The sequence below is a fragment of the Rhamphochromis longiceps genome, linkage group LG3, assembly GCF_057381845.1.
Source record: "Rhamphochromis longiceps isolate RC_006_pf linkage group LG3, R_longiceps_female_GT1.1, whole genome shotgun sequence".
NCBI lineage: Eukaryota > Metazoa > Chordata > Actinopteri > Cichliformes > Cichlidae > Rhamphochromis > Rhamphochromis longiceps.
Window position 1 is genome coordinate 33237770 of NC_140559.1, and position 22033 is coordinate 33259802.

General features: G+C 39.5%; 1 protein-coding gene and 1 long non-coding RNA gene across 3 annotated transcripts; one reads left to right on the top strand and one right to left on the bottom strand.

Annotated features, from left to right (window-relative positions):
* The first annotated feature begins 4245 nt into the window (after window positions 1-4245).
* Window positions 4246-8602, top strand: LOC146674197 (uncharacterized). Of its 2 annotated transcripts, XR_014909165.1 has the most exons (3): window positions 4250-4469; window positions 5022-5460; window positions 6756-8602. It is a non-coding gene; the product is annotated as an uncharacterized LOC146674197 (long non-coding RNA). The 2 variants fall into 2 exon arrangements; XR_014909163.1 differs by lacking the exon at window positions 6756-8602 and having other exon boundaries at window positions 4246-4469; window positions 5022-5351.
* Window positions 8603-12104: 3502 nt separating this feature from the next.
* On the bottom strand, window positions 12105-14055 carry LOC146674198 (uncharacterized). The gene has a single exon (XM_085394788.1). The coding sequence runs from the start codon at window positions 14023-14025 to the stop codon at window positions 12517-12519; it is 1509 nt and encodes a 502-aa protein (XP_085250914.1). The 5' UTR covers window positions 14026-14055; the 3' UTR covers window positions 12105-12516.
* Between the last annotated feature and the right edge of the window lie 7978 nt (window positions 14056-22033).

The window sequence follows — 22033 nt, forward strand, 5'->3', positions numbered from 1 at the left end:
TTGCTGGCGGTTTGCGACCGAGGTTTCTGGAGCATTACCGCCACCAACTGGAACAGAAAAATAAAACATGTTCTATTGTCTCTTATTGAAAACAAGTCTTATTTCCATCTACCATGTTTCCCCAATTTACAGAATGTATTGTTAGTCAGATGTTTATTTCATCCTTACTTTCATTGAATATTATGAAGCCACTGGTCAGTTCTTTCTTCTTCGTACTGTTTCTGGCACTGACCTTTTTTTAGTTACTGATTTCATTTCTTTGCTCAGCTCACTCCACTCCCCACTCATTGCATAACATTTAAAACTGTTTAACATTTATCAATAATCAATTAAAAATGTACTGTCGACTGTCAATAGAGTTATTATATGGAGAAGTATGACTCTCTTCAGTCAATGAGTAACACAGCTAATGTTAAAATCTTTTGAAATCACACAAAGCAATTTTGCAGACTCTCCAGAGGGAAAAAAAAGTCCTGGCCAGCTGCTCTGCAACTGCTTTACTGGCCCGAATCACTTTGTCTTAGCAGTGCTCTTTGGTACGGTCCTTTTCTGTGGCCTCCACATTCACGTGAGCTTCTTCTTTTTTCTTTTTTTTTTTTTAATTTATGAACTCACAAAGAGCCTCTTTTACCAGCACAGAAGACTCTGCATTTGAATCTAATCCAGCACACCTGGGGAGAGCAGTGGCTGAATGAAATGTTTGATGGAAAAAAGAATTGAAGTGTTGTGCTGCTAAATTCTGAGGTTCAAAATCAAAAATATTTATATAAGAAAATGCCAAGAGGAGAACAGCAGTCCTGAGTCTGTATGCAAAACAAGAAATCTCCATAGCAGTGATACTTCCTCTTTCATATGTGCATTTATTCTTTGCTGTGGTACTTTGATGTTCCTTGATCCTGTCATCTCATTTGGCATACTCAGTTGATATCTTAGAGCTATTTCCAGGACCAAGATTCTGTCTCAAATCAAGTTGTGATCTTAAAGTCATTCTCATAGCACTGATCTCAGACTAATGTACAAAAGTGTCATTTACATATCCAAACTGATCTCCAGTAAGGCTTATGGTGAAATTGAAGTTGTTCTTTTGTGTCATTGCACACTGTCGGAGGACTCCTTAGTGAGCTGTACAGCAGAAGTTTCAATTCAGTTTTATCTATACATCGCCAAATTACACCAACAGTCACCTGGAAGTGAAAATGTTGTTCACAAAAAGAAGGCAGCAAATAATTTTCCATGTAAGAATAAATCAAATTACTCAATTAACATATTTGGTTTTACTTACTATTACACCTTTTTTCAGTCCTCTTACATCAGTGACAAAGTGTTTATAGGTATCTGCAGAAACATAACTTCACTGTTAAGCTCAGTGTTTATAGAGAGGAGTTTATAACTGTTTTTCTTTTCCCAAAGAAAAGATAGAAAGAAATCACAGGGAAACAGCACTCCTCGCAAAATGTGGTTACGACACAATTTCCCTAAATTTGCACTTTCAAATCACTTTTTCAGTCACAGTGCTTTTACAACATTCACATGTTTTTGTAATGCGAAGGTCGCACAACATGTGCGACAGGTAGCATCAAAAGGGTGGTCCTGCCACTCGTAGCTGGTCCAACTGGTGGCACCACATGCACTGGCTCTATTGGGGTAATGAGATGTGGACAATAGTAGAAAATCAGGACCACAAGCTGAAACTGACTGGATCAGAGGCAACTCTTTCAGCTATTCATATATTCAGCTATTCATATATCTTCACAGCATATCAGATATCTTGAAAATCCATGATCCAATATCGCGTGTTGACAAAAGTTGTCTCACTGTGTCACATAGTGCTCAGAGTTGGAGCAGTAAGGACAATACACTTGTAGCTCCTTTGGTTGCTGCTTGATGGTGAAGGGAACTCCAGTGTGGTGACACCTATTGGCAGATCAGCACCGTGGAGAATGATTGTGGAGATATTTGGCCTTTGATCCTTGCGTCAGTCTTTCTGTGGGTCCCTATCTGCTTTAACAGCATCCCCAAGGATTTCAAACACAGATTTCTGTATCCCCAGCTCATAGTCTAACAACTGTGGGGATGTGGATATGTTGAGGGTATTGCTGGGATTTATTTTTACCTTGTTAAATCCTCAGTTCTTTTGATCTTTGGGCTGAAGGAAGGACAATACTCGGTGTATAAATGCTCAATCAACAATTATTTTATTCAATACAATTCAACACTTTGAGTATAAACCATCCGGATGGGGAGACATGCATGAAGAGGGTCACAGCAAAATCTCAAAATGATGGAAAGTTACTCAAACTCTTATAGCCTCTGGCCATGACTCTCTAAAAACAGTATTTCTTATAACTCAGCAGTATAATGCATCATAAAACAATATCATTCATTCACAATAAATCAGCAGTCTAATGTAATACAAATCAGTTTAAAAAATCTAATAGTTATCACCTCTTCAGGAGAATAATGCAAACTAAAACTACAAAATAATTTCACAATCTTTAATTAGGGGTATAACATAGCATAAGATAATATAATAATCTCACAACTTTTAAATGGTAAATGGCCTGTATTTGTATAGCGCTTTACTACTACCCCAAAGCGCTTTACACATCCAGTCATCCACCCATTCACACACACATTCACACACCGGTGATGGCAAGCTACATTTTAGCCACAGCCACCCTGGGGCGCACTGACAGACGCTTATATCTCATAACTAGTGTGAGATTATTCTGTTATCATATGTTATCTTACACCTGTAGTTAAAATAGTTGAATTATGTTAACTGCTGTAGGTCATATATTATCATTTAGTTTAGATGGTGTGCTGTGTATGTAGTTTAGTTCTCATTATACTTTTGAGTTAAAAGAACATATTCACTTATTAGTTTATTAGATAAGTGTGCATCACTCTGTATCCTTGATCTGCTGTGAATGTCTCATACTGTGTTCTTGACATGTTTTATTGCTGAATCATAAACAGAAGGAGACTCTGTATCTAAGACAGGGGAGATAGACCACATTCCACACCCCCACCTTTACAAAGAGTAGAGAAACAACAGCCGAGGTCATAACTTAGGCGCCGTAAGGGAGAAAGAATGTGAATGTTTGGGCTTTTACGACTAGGTGGGGGCCACTAGCGGCTATAAGAAGCTGAGTAACACGTCACCATTTCGAGATTTGCGGTGACCCTCTTCAGGCATGTCTCCCCATCATGATGGTCCTTATGCTCTTAAGTGTTGAATTGTATGGAAATAAAGTATTGTTGATTGAGCATAAATACACCGAGTATTGTCCTTCCTTCAGCCCAAAGATTCAAAGAATTGGGAGATTTCAACACTAGCAACACATATTTCTATTTTGTATTTTACTCTCAACAGTGTATAGTTGAATACTCTTGGATTCACTGGCAAACATAAACATTGAGAGGACGCCCTCACAGCAATGTGGCCTCAGCCATAAATCTGCTCTTATTTAATGCACTCTTCCCCTGTCTTTAAATCTACAGGCTAGACTGGAGCACAAGAGGCATTTTTCATGGTAATGGTAGCGTTGCTTGCAAAAGGGTTATCTCCAAATAAGGAGATGCTTGGAAAATTATAGAAGAAGAAACAAATTTTTCACCTTAGTAGACTCTTTGTCACACATAATAAAAAAGTGTTTACTGCCTGTTTGTGACAGCCTATTGTCCCTCTGCCAGTAAAAGGAGGTCCATGGCACCATGTAAAACTAATTTAAAATTCTAACCGTTTTGATAATAAATTGTGAAAAAGTATAATTGGAGCACACGTTATAAAGACCTACAGTACAGTTATCTTTTAAACTCAGTTCTTATATCTTATGATAGCTTTAGCAGCAACCCACACTGAAGCTCAACATGGCCACTGTTTCCAGGCTGCTCAAGCATTACCAGTAGTGTCTGCGCACACATGCATGCAAGCCCCTTAAAAACTTGTGCTATTTATGTGGATGTTCGGGGCTTCCATCACTTCTGCTTTACATCTCACAGCAAACTGGTGTGGTTTTCCATAATGTAACCCAGTGTTAAAAACAGGATTAAAAGTATAAATAAATATTGATAAAAACAAAGTTAATTATAATAAATACTGATAAAAAGCATGTAAACATAAGTTTAATTAATATGTACATATGTATATGTAATGTATAAATGGTGTGGGGGCAGGACTTAGTCCTGTAGAGTGTGTTTGTCAGATCCACTGAGCGACCAATCATTGGCCGGTCTGACTCTCCCCCAGTCTGTGCGCTGCTCAGACACCTGTGCGCTTTCATGTGCCAGTCAGATACGCCAGAGACACAGACGGTGAAAGATCAGTTTACCCGTGTGGCGAAGAAGCTAGCTGGATAGAGAAAGTCCTTTTTTCGGCAAGAATAATAAGAGTAATACTGTATTCCAGAGGCCGTGAGCCAACGTGAGCACTGTGAAGCCCCGTGTAGCATTTGTTGCTTTGCATGGTAAGTCCCAGGCAGTACACGTGCGCTAGCATAGCATGCTACTTGCCGCTAGCTCTGATGCTAACTTCCGTTAGCCATTTTGCAATGAAAGTGCCTTTTCTGAGGCTAAAGCAATTAGCACTGAGTCTGCTGCACTTTATACGAGATGTTCTTTAAAGGTTTATGTCACATTACTGTGGTATTGATGTATAATGTATGGTTTTGTGCGAAGTTGTTATGTTAGCACATGTTCCCTTTTCTCATGGTGCTAATTATAGTTCTGCACAATTAAGTATTAACAATGTGAAATTAAGTGCCTTCACCTGCACTTTACTTAGCTGAAACTTGATAGGTCTCAAGCCAATGTGTATTTTTAATGCACTGCTGAGCTATTTTGTATTATTTTAAATGTGTTTCCTATGCACTTTTTCCCTTTGAAATGAGAATAATTTGTTGTACAACATAGAATATTTTGAAAGAAATTTAGAAGCACTACAAGCAACCAGTAGTCATAATAAGTTACAGGCATGATAGCTTAAATGTTGAACTACTGTGTTCTGGCCTGGTCCCCAGGTCAGGTTTTTTCCCTTTGCTTATTTGGATTGGATTGGTTTTGAGGACCTGAGAAGAATCGAGGATCCCTTTTCCAGTACTGGATGGCGAGCCCAGCCCAAAGAGCCGGATGAACTGGTAGATTGTAACCCGACTGGTTACACACACACTGAGTGACTATTGAACATTGAAAGACTGAAATTGACTTTAAAAAAGACACAAAAGACAATATATCCTTGGGTCGACCATTTGTGGGGTTTATTTTATTTTTTTGTTTTCAAGAAGAGCTCTCTACTTTTGTTAAATGTGCACAACTTTAATAATTGCTAATAAATGCAATTGTGTTTTCTACACCTACTGTGTACAAGTCCTCTGTTGTCATACACCCTTGGCTCCTACGAATCTAGAACCTGTCTGATCTGGTCCATATTTCCCTTCTGTCCTCGTACTGTGGTTAAAGGTAACTATATTGCCCGCACTACATGCAAAGAAGGCAAGAAGTAGCACTAACAGGTCTAGTGTTGCACCACCAGTGTTACAATAATGTTTATTAAGAGACGACATCACATCAGAATACAGTTGTCTTGAGTTAGTATTGCCATGATGGTACTAAGTGGGAGGCAGGACACAGGAGTCACAGACAGGGTAATAAACTCAAAGAGCCACCTTTATTGCTGTAGAAAAAATACTCAAACAAAATACAACAATACTAAAAAAAAAAAAACCCCAACAACAATAAAACACTAGAACCGGAAGGATAAAGGTGGAATGCAGGGAAACAGCGCTAACGGACATTACACAAGAATGAGCAGAGGAGGACACAGGACTTAAATACACACATGATAACAATAGGAGGGAATGCTGCTGCAAGTAATACAGACTAACAGGATATGGAAGGCAAAAGCAAACACACCGAACACAGGCAGAATGCTAACCACTGGCTCAACAATGGTATATCGTCATGTACAAAATGTGTACTCTGTATATTTTTATATATTTTATTTATTGTTGACTCTATTTAATTTGTAAAATGTTTATACACACACACACACACGTAGAAAAACATTTAGTATACACATCCAGAAATTTTTTTTTTGCATATACTATTATATATTGTACATATATTTATTAGTTTCAGATTTAGCCATTCATATATTTTGCCTGTTTATGTTATTGTATTTTGCACAACTCTGTTGCTTGTGAAGCTCGCACACAAGAATTTCACTCGCATGTGCTGTACCAATGTACCTGCACATGTGATGTGACAATAAAAGTGATTTGATTTGATTTGGTGAAGCCACTGTGGTGCATTTGCGGTGAGAAATGGTCCAGACGATGTACTCTAATAGTGGGCTTTACTGCATGTAATAGAGAGGCCTCCCTTACTACCACTTATATTATAATTTCTATATCACTTTAGGAGCACCTTTCGCTTTATTAAAAGAACCTTGTCTAGCTCTTTATTCAGCATCGCACTTTAAGCCTAGCACAGGAAGAATATTTGCACACAAGTTGGATTTTTCATTGAGTATTTGTGTATTTAAAAATCAGTTGGTAGCCTTTGTTACAGGTCCTACTCCTCATCAATAAATGTGGTGGTTGTCTGTGAAGAAGACAGTTTGTGATTGAGAGCAAATAAAGTTTACCAGTAAGGATAACTAATGATAGTGTGTGTGAAAGTCTAGAAATAAAGGTGGTGCAAAGAAGTGACCGTAAGATGTTATTACTCACCTTTCTTTCCCGTGTTCACTCCAGGGTGTTTGGGCAAATGTTTTCCTGGTGGTCCAGAAACATTTAAAGGTTCCAGGAGAGGCCATGGGTTAAAGGAGCGTGGGAAATCTTTTGTGCATAGCTGGACTGGCCATCGGGCATACCGGGCATTTGCTGGCGAATTTTTGTTTTTATGGGCCGATGGATTTTATTTTATTTTTATTTTTTTTAGGAAGGGTATATATAATGAAAGGTGTTGGATTGGCCAATGGTCATGATCGACTCTGGGCTGGACCAATTACAGCCGAGGAAGCCGGATGCACCCTCCCCCTTGTTTAGCAATCATGTGATTTTCGCGCATTGCATGCCTGGAACTCGTGGCAAAACAATCCAAGTACCGCATCAAATGCAAGCATTTGCAGCACCGCAAAACGTTCATTCTCTGGTTCCAAACCTTCTTGTTTTTTCTTTGCCGCACAAAAAAGGAATGTACAAAACGAAGGAGAACAATGCTGGTCCGTACAAAGACAGACTCGACGAAAAGTCAAAGAAAAGATACGAGGAAAAAATCAAAGGAGTGAAAGGGTCAGACCCTTACGAGCACACAGAGTGGACAAAAGACGTTAGCGTGCTGCCCAACTTTCACCACGCTCAGATTTATAATTATACGGTTCTTGGAGTGAGTGCATACACTCATGAAGTTTAGTAACTTCAGGTCACTGCAACAAGCCCAGGTACAGTTTACCGACGGATGGGTACAGGACCTTGAAATGCACCGTGTAGAACGAAAGACCATCGTACGAACAAAGGTAAGTTTACCAGTCTCACAAATCGTCCTCATAAATACACACTCGTTAACCGTTTATTAATATAACCTTTGAGCTCAACGGTAATTAATTAGTAGTGGAAATAATTTCTGGTAGCATTACAGAAATGTAGCAGTGACAATAATATTGTATGTTGTAATCGCACTGGACAATTAGTGATACAAAACAACTGTTTTACCCTGTGAATAAAAGTATATGTTTTTGTCAATGTACCATAATAACAGAAGCGAAACACAATATTGTGTCAGGACAATTCACTATTTATGCACAATAAATAAAGGAGCATAGCGCGACAATTTCTGTTCAGCGCCAGACTTGCTTGTAACCTATATCACCAATTATGTTAAGAAAAATGACGCATTAACTACAACAGAAGACTGACCTTTGTGGAAATGCTTGGAGCAGACTAACCTGTGAGCTGGAGTGTTCTGAGACGTTATATTTGGTATATCCAGACCATCCGTTGGCTCTTACTTCGGAAACATGGCTTAAAAAATTTCTCTTCAACGACGTAATCCGATAAAAAAAACGATCTCTTTACCCGTCGGCTTCCCGTGGCTGTCATGCGACCGGCTATTGCAGTTAATAATACAACAGCTTCTTGCCATTTTTTGGGTTTCTTTTTATTGCTGTGTAACTGAGTTCAATTGAAAGCCTGCGTGTGCTAGTACCTCTTGCCACAAGTTCCCAGAATCCTTTGCGGTTTTACCCCTGATTGACGTCACATTTTCAATCTTTATCCTGGTGGGCCGGTCTCTAGTCAAAATGCCCGGGCCGATTTTTTGTCCCAGTCCAGCCTTGCTTTTGTGCTTGGGTTTTTTTTGGTGTTTTTACAATAAGGGGTATGGTTTAAGGATAAAGTGAAAAATATTTATTAATATGAAAATGTAAAATGTATTTATATATATTTTTATTGAAGTTGATGTATTATATAATGTGGTGGAAGGTCAGGATTTGAGAACTCACCTGTTAATAGAATAATGCTTTAACCTGTGACAGCTGAAAGTATTTAAGACTGTCAGTTGTTATTAGATGCAATGTTTGTGAGCTGTATGGTAAATAAATACCTTGTTCAACTATACTTGTCTTGGTCTGCCTCATAATAAATCCAGCCGCAAAAGGCTGCCCTATTACACTGCACATGTCACATGACAATACAGTTACAGGGGGATTCGGAGTGTGGTCCTGTGATAAATGCTGCAATTCCACTGTAATTATATGATATTTCAATTCTCTTTGAATTGGCATTTTAAATATATTTATGCACAAATACTTAACAGTAGGTACACTGGAATAAAGGGTTAGCAAGTCGTTTTCTTACAGAGAAAATACAAAAAATGATTATAGCGACATAACTTTTAAGTAATGTGTAAATAAGTTAACAGAAAATAAGAAATATACATTATAAGTTTTATATATCTTAATAATTCTAGGATACATTTAATTTTACACATACCTTTGGTCAAAATGACAAACTGATGAAATACAATAAAAAAAGTTTGATGCAACATAAAAAAGACAGGTTTCTTTTTCTCATCATGCAACAAAACAGACCCACATCATGTTTTAAGACAACAGAAATCATTTAAAACTATTAAATTTTGTTATTTGAATTCTTTTGGCGGCAGAGAAAGACTGGACCCAGGGTGGTCAAAGCTCAAAACATGATCTTTATTTTACATTCCCGGGAACGGAGACCTGAACACACGCTCAGGTCTGAAAGCAGCAGCAGCCAACATGGTCATATATATATATATATATATATATATATATATATATATATATATATATATATATATTAGGGGTGCAACGATATTCGTATCGATATTGAACCGTTCGATACAGTGCTTTCGGTTCGGTACGCATATGTATCGAACAATACAACATTTGTAATTTATTTTATCAATTTTCCTTCTGACGATGCTGTCTGTGTTGAGCGCTCAGTGAATCTGTGTTCGACTACTCCGCCTAGGCTGCACTGTCCAGCGCAGATCCACTGAGCGCTCAACACAGACAGCATAGTCAGAAGGAAGAGCGCAGGGCAAGCTAGCGAGACAGAAGTTAAGCTCTCCTTTTAACATGGACCTCCCCCACTCTCATTCAGATCTGGCGTTTGGAATTATTTTGGTTTTCATGTGACGTATGACCCTGAAGGTAAGCGAGTCATGGACTAAAGTAAAACAGTATGTTGGATGTGCCATGCAATGCTCAATTACATTGGTGTGAACTAGTGTGTTAGCGCAGTTAGCTCGTTAACGTGTTGGCCGTCTAGCCCCATGCACGGAGCGATCGGCGGTAGCTCGTTAACGGAGATTTGCCGTGTTGTGGCGCTAAGGTCATTTCAACGAGATTAACCTGAAAGCACTAGTGGGAACACAACGAATATGACTGCACATTTACGCCGACATCATCCTAGTGCAAAGACAAGTGGAAGCAGACAAAAAACAACAAGCATGCTACTAACTTTAGCCGAGTCATTTAGACAGCTGTTAGCACATGATTCTCCTTATGCTGCTGAGAATATAGCCCAGAAGAAGCGGATAGTATAGCTTTTATTTTGGAAAGAGCCATTTCTCTGTAATAAACTCTCTTTTCCAAAGATGAGTGATTCCTCAATCAGATACAGGGCTTGCAATATCGCTAGCCCGACGTCCCGGAGCTAGCGATTTTTTTCAGTCGGGCTACCAAAATCTATCTCTTCCCTGCCCGTCGGGCTATTGTAGGAAAAATATATGTCAATGCTTTTGCATTCTTTCAGAAATGTAGCTGGGTAATTATGTCATTGGCATCGGTGAGCCACTGTCAATATGTGACATATTGAAGTCGCGTTTGAATTTGCGCTTGTTTTTTGCTTTCACTTTGCAATCACGTGAACTGTGTATAGAGAGCGACAGCACTGATCTGTGAGTGATGATAATTTGTGCACCAATTCCTCTGACATCGTCTTATTAATCGTTAGCTTACTATGCAAACATGACAAGTGAAATCTCCCGCAGCTTACACATGTGAGAGGTTGATCGCGCAGAGAATCGCTGAAATTATGTGAGTGCGTGTGTAAAAGCATTTCAGTTCTGCTGAGCCAAATAAGACAGGTCAGGGTGAAGAAGTGACAGCCAAAGAAAAGCTTACCACAAAACGGAAAAGTTATGACAAATCAGACTATAAGGCAAAAAGAAAGTGCAGCTTTATGGTTTCATGGACAAAATAATTTCTGTGGCTGCAATATGACGAGCTAAATAACCAGGGCTGCACATAAGTGGTCCGCAGGTGTGCATTCACTGTCAAAATAAAAAACACGCACAAGGGTTAGGGTTAAATTTAAAAACTGTACTTTTGAGTTAAAATATATATTTATAATTTTAATAAATGACAAATTAAAAATGCTTGAACATTTTTTTGTATCGAAAAAATATCGAACCGTGACACCAAAGTATCGAACCGAACCGAACCGTGAATTTTGTGTATCGTTGCACCCCTAATATATATATATTTCTGCAGCACGTCACACACTCTAAGTTTGCATCAAAACACTCTGCTTAGTTTCACTTTCTGTCTGCACCTCCTGTGCTGCAACCTAGTTTACACTCAAATCCCAACAAAACACATTTCACCACATTTCAAATAGCTACATTAGAGAAACAGCGCTGCATTGACCTCACTAATTATCATGATGAACAGCCCACTAAACAGCAACAGGTCTTTCAGATTGACCTAGAAGGCAATCTGTTCAGATGCTCTGCTTCTCTTTGTGATCACATGATGACAATAATGCTTGGTCTGTAACATTACATAGATGTTTGCACAGAACAGATAAACTCAATGTTTGCATGACTTTAACGTGACAAAGTTTTCCTCAATTTGATCTTCAATGAACAGTTTGTTTTGTGAGGCGTGCATAGATCTCTAAGCCTTTGTGCATTGTGGCCTTTTATTAAATTCCGTTTATAGTTCTGCTATACATCACACACACATAGTTTCGATATAAACAACTCCTTCTGTGTTACTAGTTCCGCTTTTCTGTCTGGTTTCCTGTGTTTTATTAATATGCCTAAGCAACTCTACCCTAGCTTCCTGTTTTTTAACTTCCCCTAACTGAAGTCTCTGTTGCCAAGGCGACCAGTCACCCTCTGACCTAGTTTTCCTCACAGACCTTACTACAAAGTACAAAAAAACAATATAATCAGAAAATAAGAATATATTTTTATTAACACTCTTAATCATGGGTTTAATTTAGTAAAGTAAATATGGTAAATAGACTGGTTCTTATATAGCGCTTTTCTACTCTTCTGAGCACTCAAAGCGCTTTACACAACTTGTGCATTCACCCATTTGCACAAGCACATTGTTCTAAGTGCTTTCTAAGTAACATTCACACACATTCATACTCCGATGGATGCATCGGAGATCAATTTGGGGTTAATATCTTGCCCAAGGATATTTGGCATGCAGACCAAGGGAAGCCAGGAATCGAACCACCAACCTTCCGATCAGTAGATGCCTGCTCTACCGCCTGAGCTACAGCCACCCCATTAATAATAGCCATTACATTTATGAAACAACAATCAGGAGTTTCTGAAAAGACCATTTGATTAAAAATCAGAAAATGTAAGAAACTAATATCAACAATTAAGACAAAGTCTTTCTACATGCTGGCTGCCAGCTTAAGATAGGCATGTTATTGCCCTTCCCTTCATTCCTCTTCTCTCCAGAGCACACCTCCACCTCTCCAGGTTCTCTTACTACTGATTCCTATTCCTACTATAGATTACAATATCATCTGCAAACAACATATTCAACAGAGACTCTTAACTGACTTTGTATGTCAGTCTGTCCGTCGCTACTGAAAACAAGAAGGGCTCAGAATTGATGTAATCCCATCCCCACCTTCAACCCATCTGTTACTCCTTCAGCCATTCGGGAGGGGCTCAGAGTCGCAGAGCCGCTGCTCCTCCACATCAAAAGGAGCCAGTTGAGGTGATTCAGGCATCTGACCAGGATGCCTCCTGAGTGAGGTGTTCTGGGCCTATCCCACTGGGAGGAGGCTCCGAGGCAGATCCAGGACACACTGGGGAGATTATATCTCTCGGCTGGCCTGGGAATGCCTTGGTGTTCCCCGCGATCCAGCCCCGCGATCCAGCCCCGGATAAAGCGAAAGAAGATGGATGGTTGATTGGGGGGATCAGTTGATGATTTATTAACCTATTCTTGAGTGCAAAAGTCTTTCCACACTGATCACAGCTGAATGGTTTAAATCCAGTGTGGATAAGCTGATGTTTTTGTAAGCTGCCATCCTGAGTAAAGGTCTTTCCACACTGATCACAACTGTATGGTTTAAATCCAGTGTGGATGACCTGATGTTTTTGTAAGTGACCATTCTGAGTAAAAGCCTTTCCACACTGATCACAGCTGAATGGTTTAAATCCAGTGTGGATAAGCTGATGTTTTTGTAAGCTGCAATCCTGAGTAAAGGTCTTTCCACACTGACCACAGCTGAATGGTTTAAATCCAGTGTGGATAAGCTGATGTTTTTGTAAGCTGCAATTCTGAGTAAAGGTCTTTCCACACTGATCACAGCTGAATGGTTTAAATCCAGTGTGGATAAGCTGATGTTTTTGTAAGCTGCAGTCCTGAGTAAAGGTCTTTCCACACTGACCACAGCTGAATGGTTTAAATCCAGTGTGGATGAGCTGATGTCCTTTTAAGTTACCTTTGGAAGTGAAAGACTTTCCACACTGATCACAGCTGAATGGTTTAAATCCAGTGTGGATGACCTGATGTCCTTTTAAGTTACCTTTAGAAGTGAAAGACTTTCCACACTGATCACAGCTGAATGGTTTAAATCCAGTGTGGATGACCTGATGTTTTTTTAAGCTGCCACTCTGAGTGAAAGTCCTGCCACATTGATCACAGCTGAATGGTTTAAATCCAGTGTGGATGACCTGATGTCCTTTTAAGTTACCTTTGGACGTGAAAGACTTTCCACACTGATCACAGGTGAATGGTTTAAATCCAGTGTGGATGACCTGATGTCCTTTTAAGTTACTTTTGGAAGTGAAAGACTTTCCCCACTGATCACACCTGAACGGTTTAAATCCAGCGTGAATGAGCTGATGTTTTTTTAAGTTGGCATTCTGAGTAAAAGCTTTTCCACACTGATCACAGCTGAATGGTTTAAATCCAGTGTGAATGAGGTTGTGTTTTTTTAAGCCGTCACTCTTGGTGAAACTCTTTCCACACTGATTACAGCTGAATGGTTTAAATCCAGTGTGGATGAGCTGATGTCTTTTTAAGTTGGAATTCTGAGTAAAAGCCTTTCCACACCGATCACAGCTGAATGGTTTAAATCCAGTGTGGATGAGCTGATGTTGTTTTAAACAACTATGCCGGGTGAAAGTCTTTCCACACTGATCACATGTGAAGCTTTTGTCCCCACTGTCAATGCTCTGGCGTCTTCTGGGCTGCTTCATAGTGGTAAAAGTCTTTTCCATCCGGTTCACAACTGGTTCATCTGTACTTGCTGGAACTGGTTGGTTTTTGTTTTCTTTGATGCTTTCCCTTCTTTTGCCTATAATGACAAAGAAACAATGACATGTGGTTATAGAATGACAAAACCTACAAAGTGTACAGATTATGACACATTCTTAAAACCTTAATTCAGTTTCAGTTTAACATCGTTAAAAGGTTAAAGAAAACGTATATAGAGACACATTGTAGACACAAACAGAAGACATTAAATATATGAAAAGAGATGTGTGAATTATTTAGCAAAGAAAAAAGATAAATAACTCTAAATATATCTTATATTTTAGACATCTAAAAGTAGCCACCCTTTCATTTGTTGACAGCGCTGCAATCCCTTGGCCTTCTCTCAATGAGCTTCATGATGTAGTCGCCAAGCGCAGTCGCAAAAAAACATCAATCGCTAACAAACAAAAAAGTGGCTCACGTGGTGACCATCCCAGGAAAGGAAGACCAAGAGTCACCTCTGCTGCTGACGATAAATTTATCTGAGTCACCAGCCTCAGAAATCACAGCACCTCTGGTTAGAGCCTAGAGAAATGCCACACAGAGTTCCAGTAGCAGAAATATCTCTACATCACCTGCTGAGAGGAGACTTTGTGAATCAGCCCTTTATGGTCAAATAGCTGCTAAGAAACCACTACTAAGGAAAAGCAACAATCAGAAGACATTTGTTTGGGCCGAGAAACACAGGGAATGGACATTAGACCAGTGAAAATCTGGTCTGATGAGTCAAATTTTGAGATGTTTGGTTCCACCCACTGTGTCTTTGGGCGAAGCAGAAAAGGTGAACGGTTCACGCTGTGAAACATGGAGGAGGTGTGATGGTGTGGAGGTGCTTTGCTTGTGACGTTGTTGGGGATTTATTCAAAATTGAATGCACGCTAAACCAGCATGGCTACTACAGCATCCCGCAGCAACATGCCGCCCCATCTGGTTTGTGTTTAGGTGCACCATCATTTATTTTTCAACAGGACAATGACCCCAAACACACCTCCAGGCTGTGTAAGAGCTAATTTGACCAAGGAGAATGATGGAGCGCTACGCCAGAAAGCCTGGACTCCACAGTAACCCGACTTAAACCCAATCGAGATGGTTTGGGATCATATGGACCAAAAGGGCTAGAAAGTACTCAAGACTGTTGGAAAACCATTTCAGGTGACTACCTGTGAAGCTCATCAAGGGATGCCAAGAGTGCGAGGCAGTAATCAAACCAAAGGGTGGCTAGAATCTAGAATATAAGACATGAGTTATTTTCATTTTTTTGTTTACTTCCTATTTCCATATTTCTTCATTTATAGTTTTGATGCCTTCAGTGAGAACCTACAATGTAAACAGTCATGAAATGAAAGAAAAGGCATTAAATGAGAAGCTGTGTCCAAACATTTGACCAGTGCTGTACTAAGATAGAAAGACAAACAGTACACTTGGCTCAACCTGGCTGCAGCGCCGTAAAGAAACCTGATGTTGTTCCTTACTTACTAAGATTTCATTACTTTCAAGAGGGCTTTTACTTTTCCATGTCAAAAGAAGATCTTCTAAATTAGTCTTCAGTGTAGGTGTACTTATAAGTTCTTCCAGGGAGTCGAGATTCTCTGATTTGTTGACTTCTTTTTCAGAGCAGCCACATTGTGCAGAGGATGTAATGCTATTAACAAAAGAAGCTCTATGCGATCATCAGATGGAATAAAGTAAGCGACAGAGGATAAACAGAAGGTACAAGCGAAAACACAAATTAGCTAAGAGAGAAACCCTGTAGACAATGATGGAGTTAGGCAACCAATGCAGTTATAATTTACTCACTGTGGATCCCTCTCTGAGTAACCCGAATTAAAGATCCACCAGGAGAGAAGGAGGCAAGCGTACCGATTTTGTAATTAGACTACGGCGAGTAGAGAGAGTGGGCTCACTTACATCCTCTTTCCGGCATGTTACTCCCGTCAGTCAGCATGAGTACACGTTCTTTGTTTACAACGATCAACGAGAGCGTATATCTTTCCAATCACGCATCAGAAACAGAAACGCGATCTGCTGGAGACCAGAGGGGCACAGCCACACGATCTTTGCCTTAGACGGCTTAAAAAACTAAAGGTCCTTGTGGAAGATAAAACGTTTGATGACTGTAGTTATACTCTTACTTCCTTACGCCTACGTTCTGCTTTTTACAAGCGCTACTACTTCTTCTTGTTTAATGTCGATTGGCAAGCAACGTTTCTGGTGCATTACCGCCACCACCTGCACAGAAGTGTTGATAGGGGACACTAACTTCCTGCGAATTCTTTCATCTTTACTGTTCTGCCATCTTCACTTGATTTTTTTAATTACTGTTTCATTTCTCCTTTAGTGAGTAGTATCATTATATCAATTTGACTGCTTTATGTAGCTTGTTTTGCATATTTGCGTTCCAGCTCTAAAATTTGAGGCTCCCCCATTGGCCCCTCCCGTCAAGATTGTCTTATGTTTGTTTTCATTTTAATAAACGTGAACAGCAGAGAGAGGAAGACACACTACAAATCAGATGAAACAATACATTGTAATTTTTCCTGCATATACAATTTTACAGTCATTCACACCATGCCACTAATAACCAGCTCGGAAAGTAAAACATAATAAAAACAAACCAACAAACACAAAACACCAGAAATTATGATAAAGACTTATAATTGGCACAATTTGTGTTTTCTAAATTCTATTACACACATATACGCAAAAAGTGAACGCAAGGGCCCTCAGTGCCCCTGCTTGCTGCTGCTGCGCTGAAGTCTCAAACACAACCTGTCAAAAGGGAAAGGGGGCGGGAAGCACCCAAAGAAAGAACATTTCATTCATAATGTTTTCAATCCAAGCCCAGTGTGCATTGATTATTTTTTGTGGTTTGTGCGAAATCCCAGAAAGAAAATAAAACCCTATAAAATGGTCAAGGTCTATTAGGTTATGTTATGGTGATTCTCGGGTTGAGTGTCATCAGATGCTCAGTATAGGAAAAAAAAGAAAGGAGAGGAGAAGAAACGAGCAAAACATCCAGGTAATCAGATGTGTCATCGGATAATGTAGGTATGGGGCGTTAAATGGGGCATTTAAACTTCATTTCATTTCATTTCAAAACAGCATTAAGACCGTGGACCAGACCTTTTATTAGAAATTCAATAAATACTGGCATTAATAGGGATACACTCATTTCCAGCTGGTGGCGATAATGCTCCAATAAACGAAGAAGAAGAAGACGTGCCAGTCATCATAATTGTTATTTTCCATGGCATTTTTTCTTAAGCGGGTTAAAACCATCACCTTTGTCTATCTGTATCTGAAAGTGCCACAGGACTAGGGCTGTCCCAAACACACTATCAGTTGTGCTCATCTTGCTGATGTATTCATGGATGTTTGTTGTTTCATCCTGAATAGTGGTTCTGACACTGCAGCATCCTTCATTTCATTTAGTGTAAAGTCTCAGAGTGCTGGATTTGGATTGAAACTTTCCATACATGTTAAAGAGCTTTCTTATCTTGATGCCAGTGGCTTCTTTCTCTTCTTTTAGCCTACTGATTATCCCAGCAGGGGTACAGGTATTAATTGCCTGGATCCTATTCTTCCCATTCAGCTAACAACAGGCCATCCTTCAAAAGTCTTTGCCTCACTGTGTGTGCAGATGAACTCACACCTGCCTGCTGCCATTCCTGAGCAACTCTACACTTGTGGCACCCATATCCCGCAGCTGAATCCTGTTTAGGAGACCGTTCTAAGCCTTGCTGGACTTTCTTGAGCGCCCTGAACCTTCTTGACAACAATTAAACCTGTTTCTTAAAAGTTCTTGATGATCCCATAAATGGTCGATTTAGCTGCAATTTTAGTAGCAACAACATCCTTGCCTGTGAAGCCCTTTTTATGCAACACAATGATGTTGCATTGCAGATAACCATGGTTAACAGGAAGAACAACGATCTCAAACATAATCCTCACTATTATTCTAACTCAGTCAGCATAACATAATAATCTTCAGCCTTGTGCTCGTCAACATTCTATTGTTTGTATTGTTTGTTTATTGAAATTATCTCAGCATGTCTTTTTATGGTAGTGATAAATGCAGTGGAAATAGGTTTTTTGGGATTAAGTTCATTTTTATGGCAAAGAACTTTGCAATTCATCTGATCACTCTTCTTAACATTCTGGAGTATTTGGAGGATTTTCCTTCATTCGGCAGAAACTGCTTCTTTGTGCTACCTGATGCTCATGGCGTGTTTTACTGCCTTACTTTCAGTTAATGTATTTTGTTTTGCACTATGCATATTTTATATGCCATTAGGTCATTTATTGTAAAAATTCTCATGTAGGAACTATTGTACTGCATTTTCGTTCCACTGGTGCACCTGAGGGAGATGCACGCCCATGTTGATGTGTGAGCATGGCAAGTTGAAGCAAGAGATGCCAATTTAATTCTGAGAAAGTTGTTTCTTAAAAGTATCTGTAAAGTGCTCATTTCTGCCTCAAAGCATGGGTCAGCCAGCGAGGTATGTTTGTATGTTATATAGATCATTTTATGTCTTTATTTCACTTGTCTTACTATTTCATTGGATTTTATGTTGTTTTAGTTCGACGGTGGCGTAGTTTGTGATCAAGGTGAAGCTGTAACAACCCCAAGACCTTACAACTAACATTAAAGCCAACTTCATGCCATCAGTAAAAGAACTCTTTATTGACTTTAAGAAGAGGTAGAAGTGATAGTCGAACTCGGACCTGCATGATTCCCGGCCCCCTGGTGGCAACATCGTGCCAGTGCACCAAGGACCAAGCTGCTGCAAATGTTAATGGACACACAAGTTCACAGTTGCTTCTTCATAAAGATGTCCAGAAGCCAGACATTAAAGTTTATGTTTGGAAAGATGACACAAGGAGGGAGAAACAATAAGGAACTGTGTTAAGCCTGACAACAACAGCATCACAAGTTAGCAAGAAGGGAATTAATGCACCCAAGTTCACAATTCATTACTCAAGTCAAGTTAAAAGGAGATTTTGCATCAACAAATAAGTGCATTACAAGAAAAACAAAATGGCAGACACAAATGAGACAGAAATTGAAGCTCCCAGTGCAGAACAAGCTGCAAGGCAAGTGGATGAAACCTCTTTAGAACATACAGTGCAAATGGAGCAACGTAGAAGTGAAAGGCCTCGCATGCTCACAGAAAAAGGAAAAGAATTCCATAAAGAAAGGTTACAAGGGTTGCAACGTCGCTTTGACAGTATTTATGACAGATGGAAAGCATTAATCAAGGTGGCAAAAAAATCTGTTATAAAAGGAGATCCACCTGACATTCTTGAAGGTCACATGAACGTTGTACAAAGAGAAGCAGCCGAGCTTAATGATATTTATGATGAATACAGAGCAATGGATGGACCACCTCATGATATGCGTTCCAAGCTAGACAAATGCACATCAGTGACTACAGTAGTTTTGCAAAAGATCAAATGTCACATTAAAGGAGAAACTCAAGAGGAGATTGTATGGCCTGATGCAGGCTCTGTATTTACATCCTCCAGCTCTGTTAGTGCCTCAGTTCATAGTCCATTTAAAGCCAATACAGTTCTTTCTAATGGTTCCTCCTCCAAAAGACAAAAAGCTGCAGCAGAGTATGAAGCCACAAAGGCTGTGCTTCAGATAATGACGGAACAAGAGAAGTACAGAGAAAGAATGCAAATGCTTGAAGAAGAAGACAAACGCATATCCGCAGAGCAAGCAGCTGCTGCAATGTCACAACGTCTCCTAGAGGAAAAGGAGGAAACTGAGCGCAAGCTACAAAGAGAAAAGGAGAAAGCGGCCGTGATAAAGAGACAACAAGAGGAAAGTGCTGCAAGGAGAAAGTCAGTTGAGGACTTTAGAAGAGAAATTGAAAGATTGGAAAATCTGAAAGGACTCAAGGCAGCACAAGCAAAACTACAAGTTTATGAGGAAGACTACGTTTCAGTAAAGCAAGAAAGAGTCACTCTAAACCCTGCAAACTTACAGGTAACGGAGTCCAAGAATACTGCTAATCAACCCTTACAACCACGAAGAGAGTTAAATGTCACTTATGAGAACACAGGTGAGCTTGTAAAGGTTTTGGCAGAAGCTATGTCAGCTAATAGACTGCCTATTCCAGAACCCTCGGTATTTAGTGGGGATCCACTTAAGTTTAAGCATTGGAAGGCATCCTTTCAGACTCCAATAGAGAGAAAGAACATTCCCACTGCCGAAAAGATATTTTTTCTACAGAAGTATGTTGGTGGCTGTGTTAAGGAAGCCTTAGATGGCTATTTTCTGATTGGCTCTGAAGACTCATATGAGGCAGCATGGAATATGCTCAATGAAGGTTATGGAGAGCCTTTTGTCATTGCTAAGGCCTTTAGAGACAAGTTACACACCTGGCCAAAGGTCACACGAAAGGATAGTGCAGAGCTAAGAAAGTTTGTGGACTTTTTACAAAGCTGCCAATCTGCAATGACTAATAATGAGAATCTGAACATTCTCAATGATGGCATTGAGAATCAAAGACTTGCTGCTAAATTACCAGATTGGTTAAGTAAGAGGTGGAACCGAAAGGCTACAGTGTACCAGCTGGAGCACAAAAGATTCCCACGTTTCAGTTACTTTGTAACATTCCTGTCAATGGAGGCAAGTATCGCATGCAGGGCCGGCCCGTGGCATAGGCCGTATAGGCAAATGCTAAGGGCGCCGTCCATCAGGGGGCGCCACGCCAGTGCCACAAATGTTGAAAAAAAAAAAGTTGGTACTATTATTTCTAAATACAAAAAATAATCCCACGTTAATTAAAATGCAAAGTAAAGCTTATTTAATAGAAATATTATTTGTTACAACATTACGCCCCCCCCCCCCCCCCCCCCCTCCCCGCACGGTGCGCCCCCTCCCTTCCCGTATCATGGTTCCTTTTGGACGTCACCACATCAGAAAATCAACAAAAGGTGTCAAAACGGCCAAAACTGTCAGGTGCCCAGGGAAGAAAAAAGAGAAAAGAAGAGGAGGAGAAACAAGAAAAAGACAGAGGTAGGTAACGTTAGCCTACATGAAATTATTTGTCTGAATGTGATAGTAACCTAAATTTTTAGCATTGAGCTAATGTTACATGATTCGCTAATTGATAGTGAATAAATAGCTAGTTAACTGTTTTAACGTCAGTTAATATTGTGGAGGGGGGGGGGCTAAATTGTTATGGAAAATAATAATGTAACGTTAGGTAATTACAGCACTCCCACCTTTCCCACCATTCCTCATTTGTATTCATCTTTTAAGCAGGTGTTTTTTGTTTACATTGTTATTGCCTTCTGGTTAGCTAACGTTTACCCTGCAGGTAATAGTCACTTTTCCACCCCTGTATATATTATAGTTGTAAGCCTAGTTGTTAAAGTGCACATCATTAATGTTAATTAAGCAATATCACATGAGAGGGAATGCTGTTTTTTAATATGAGCACTGCTGTGATTCGGTCAAAGATAATCATAACATAACATTCTCATATGATATTATACTGTTACTTTGCATTCTGCTATTCAGCATTTCACTGTAATGATGACAATAAATTGAATCTAATCTAATTTGCATATCAGTTAACATCATACATATATCTCTTTGGTTTTTCATTTATATTATATCATTTGATTTTATTCCTGGAATCATATGTTTTTATTATTAGACTTTGATACTCAGTGGTGTCACATACTCCTCTCTTCAGATGCACTGTTGAAGTTTCTAAATCCCACCCCTGGGCCATCTACCACATCTACCGCTGCTGCCTCCACTTCAGCAGCACAACCCAGCCATGATGCAGCAGCATCAAGCGGTCTTCCTGTTGCCTCCACCTCAGCAGCACAACCCACCAGTTTATATATATATATATATATATATATATATATATATATATATATATATATATATATATGTATATATATATATATATATATATATATATGTGTGTATATACACTGAACAAA

Coding starts and splice junctions, on each gene's coding strand:
- LOC146674198 (XM_085394788.1), bottom strand. CDS start 14,025: ATGGAAAAGACTTTTACCACTATGAAGCAGCCCAGAAGACGCCAGAGC.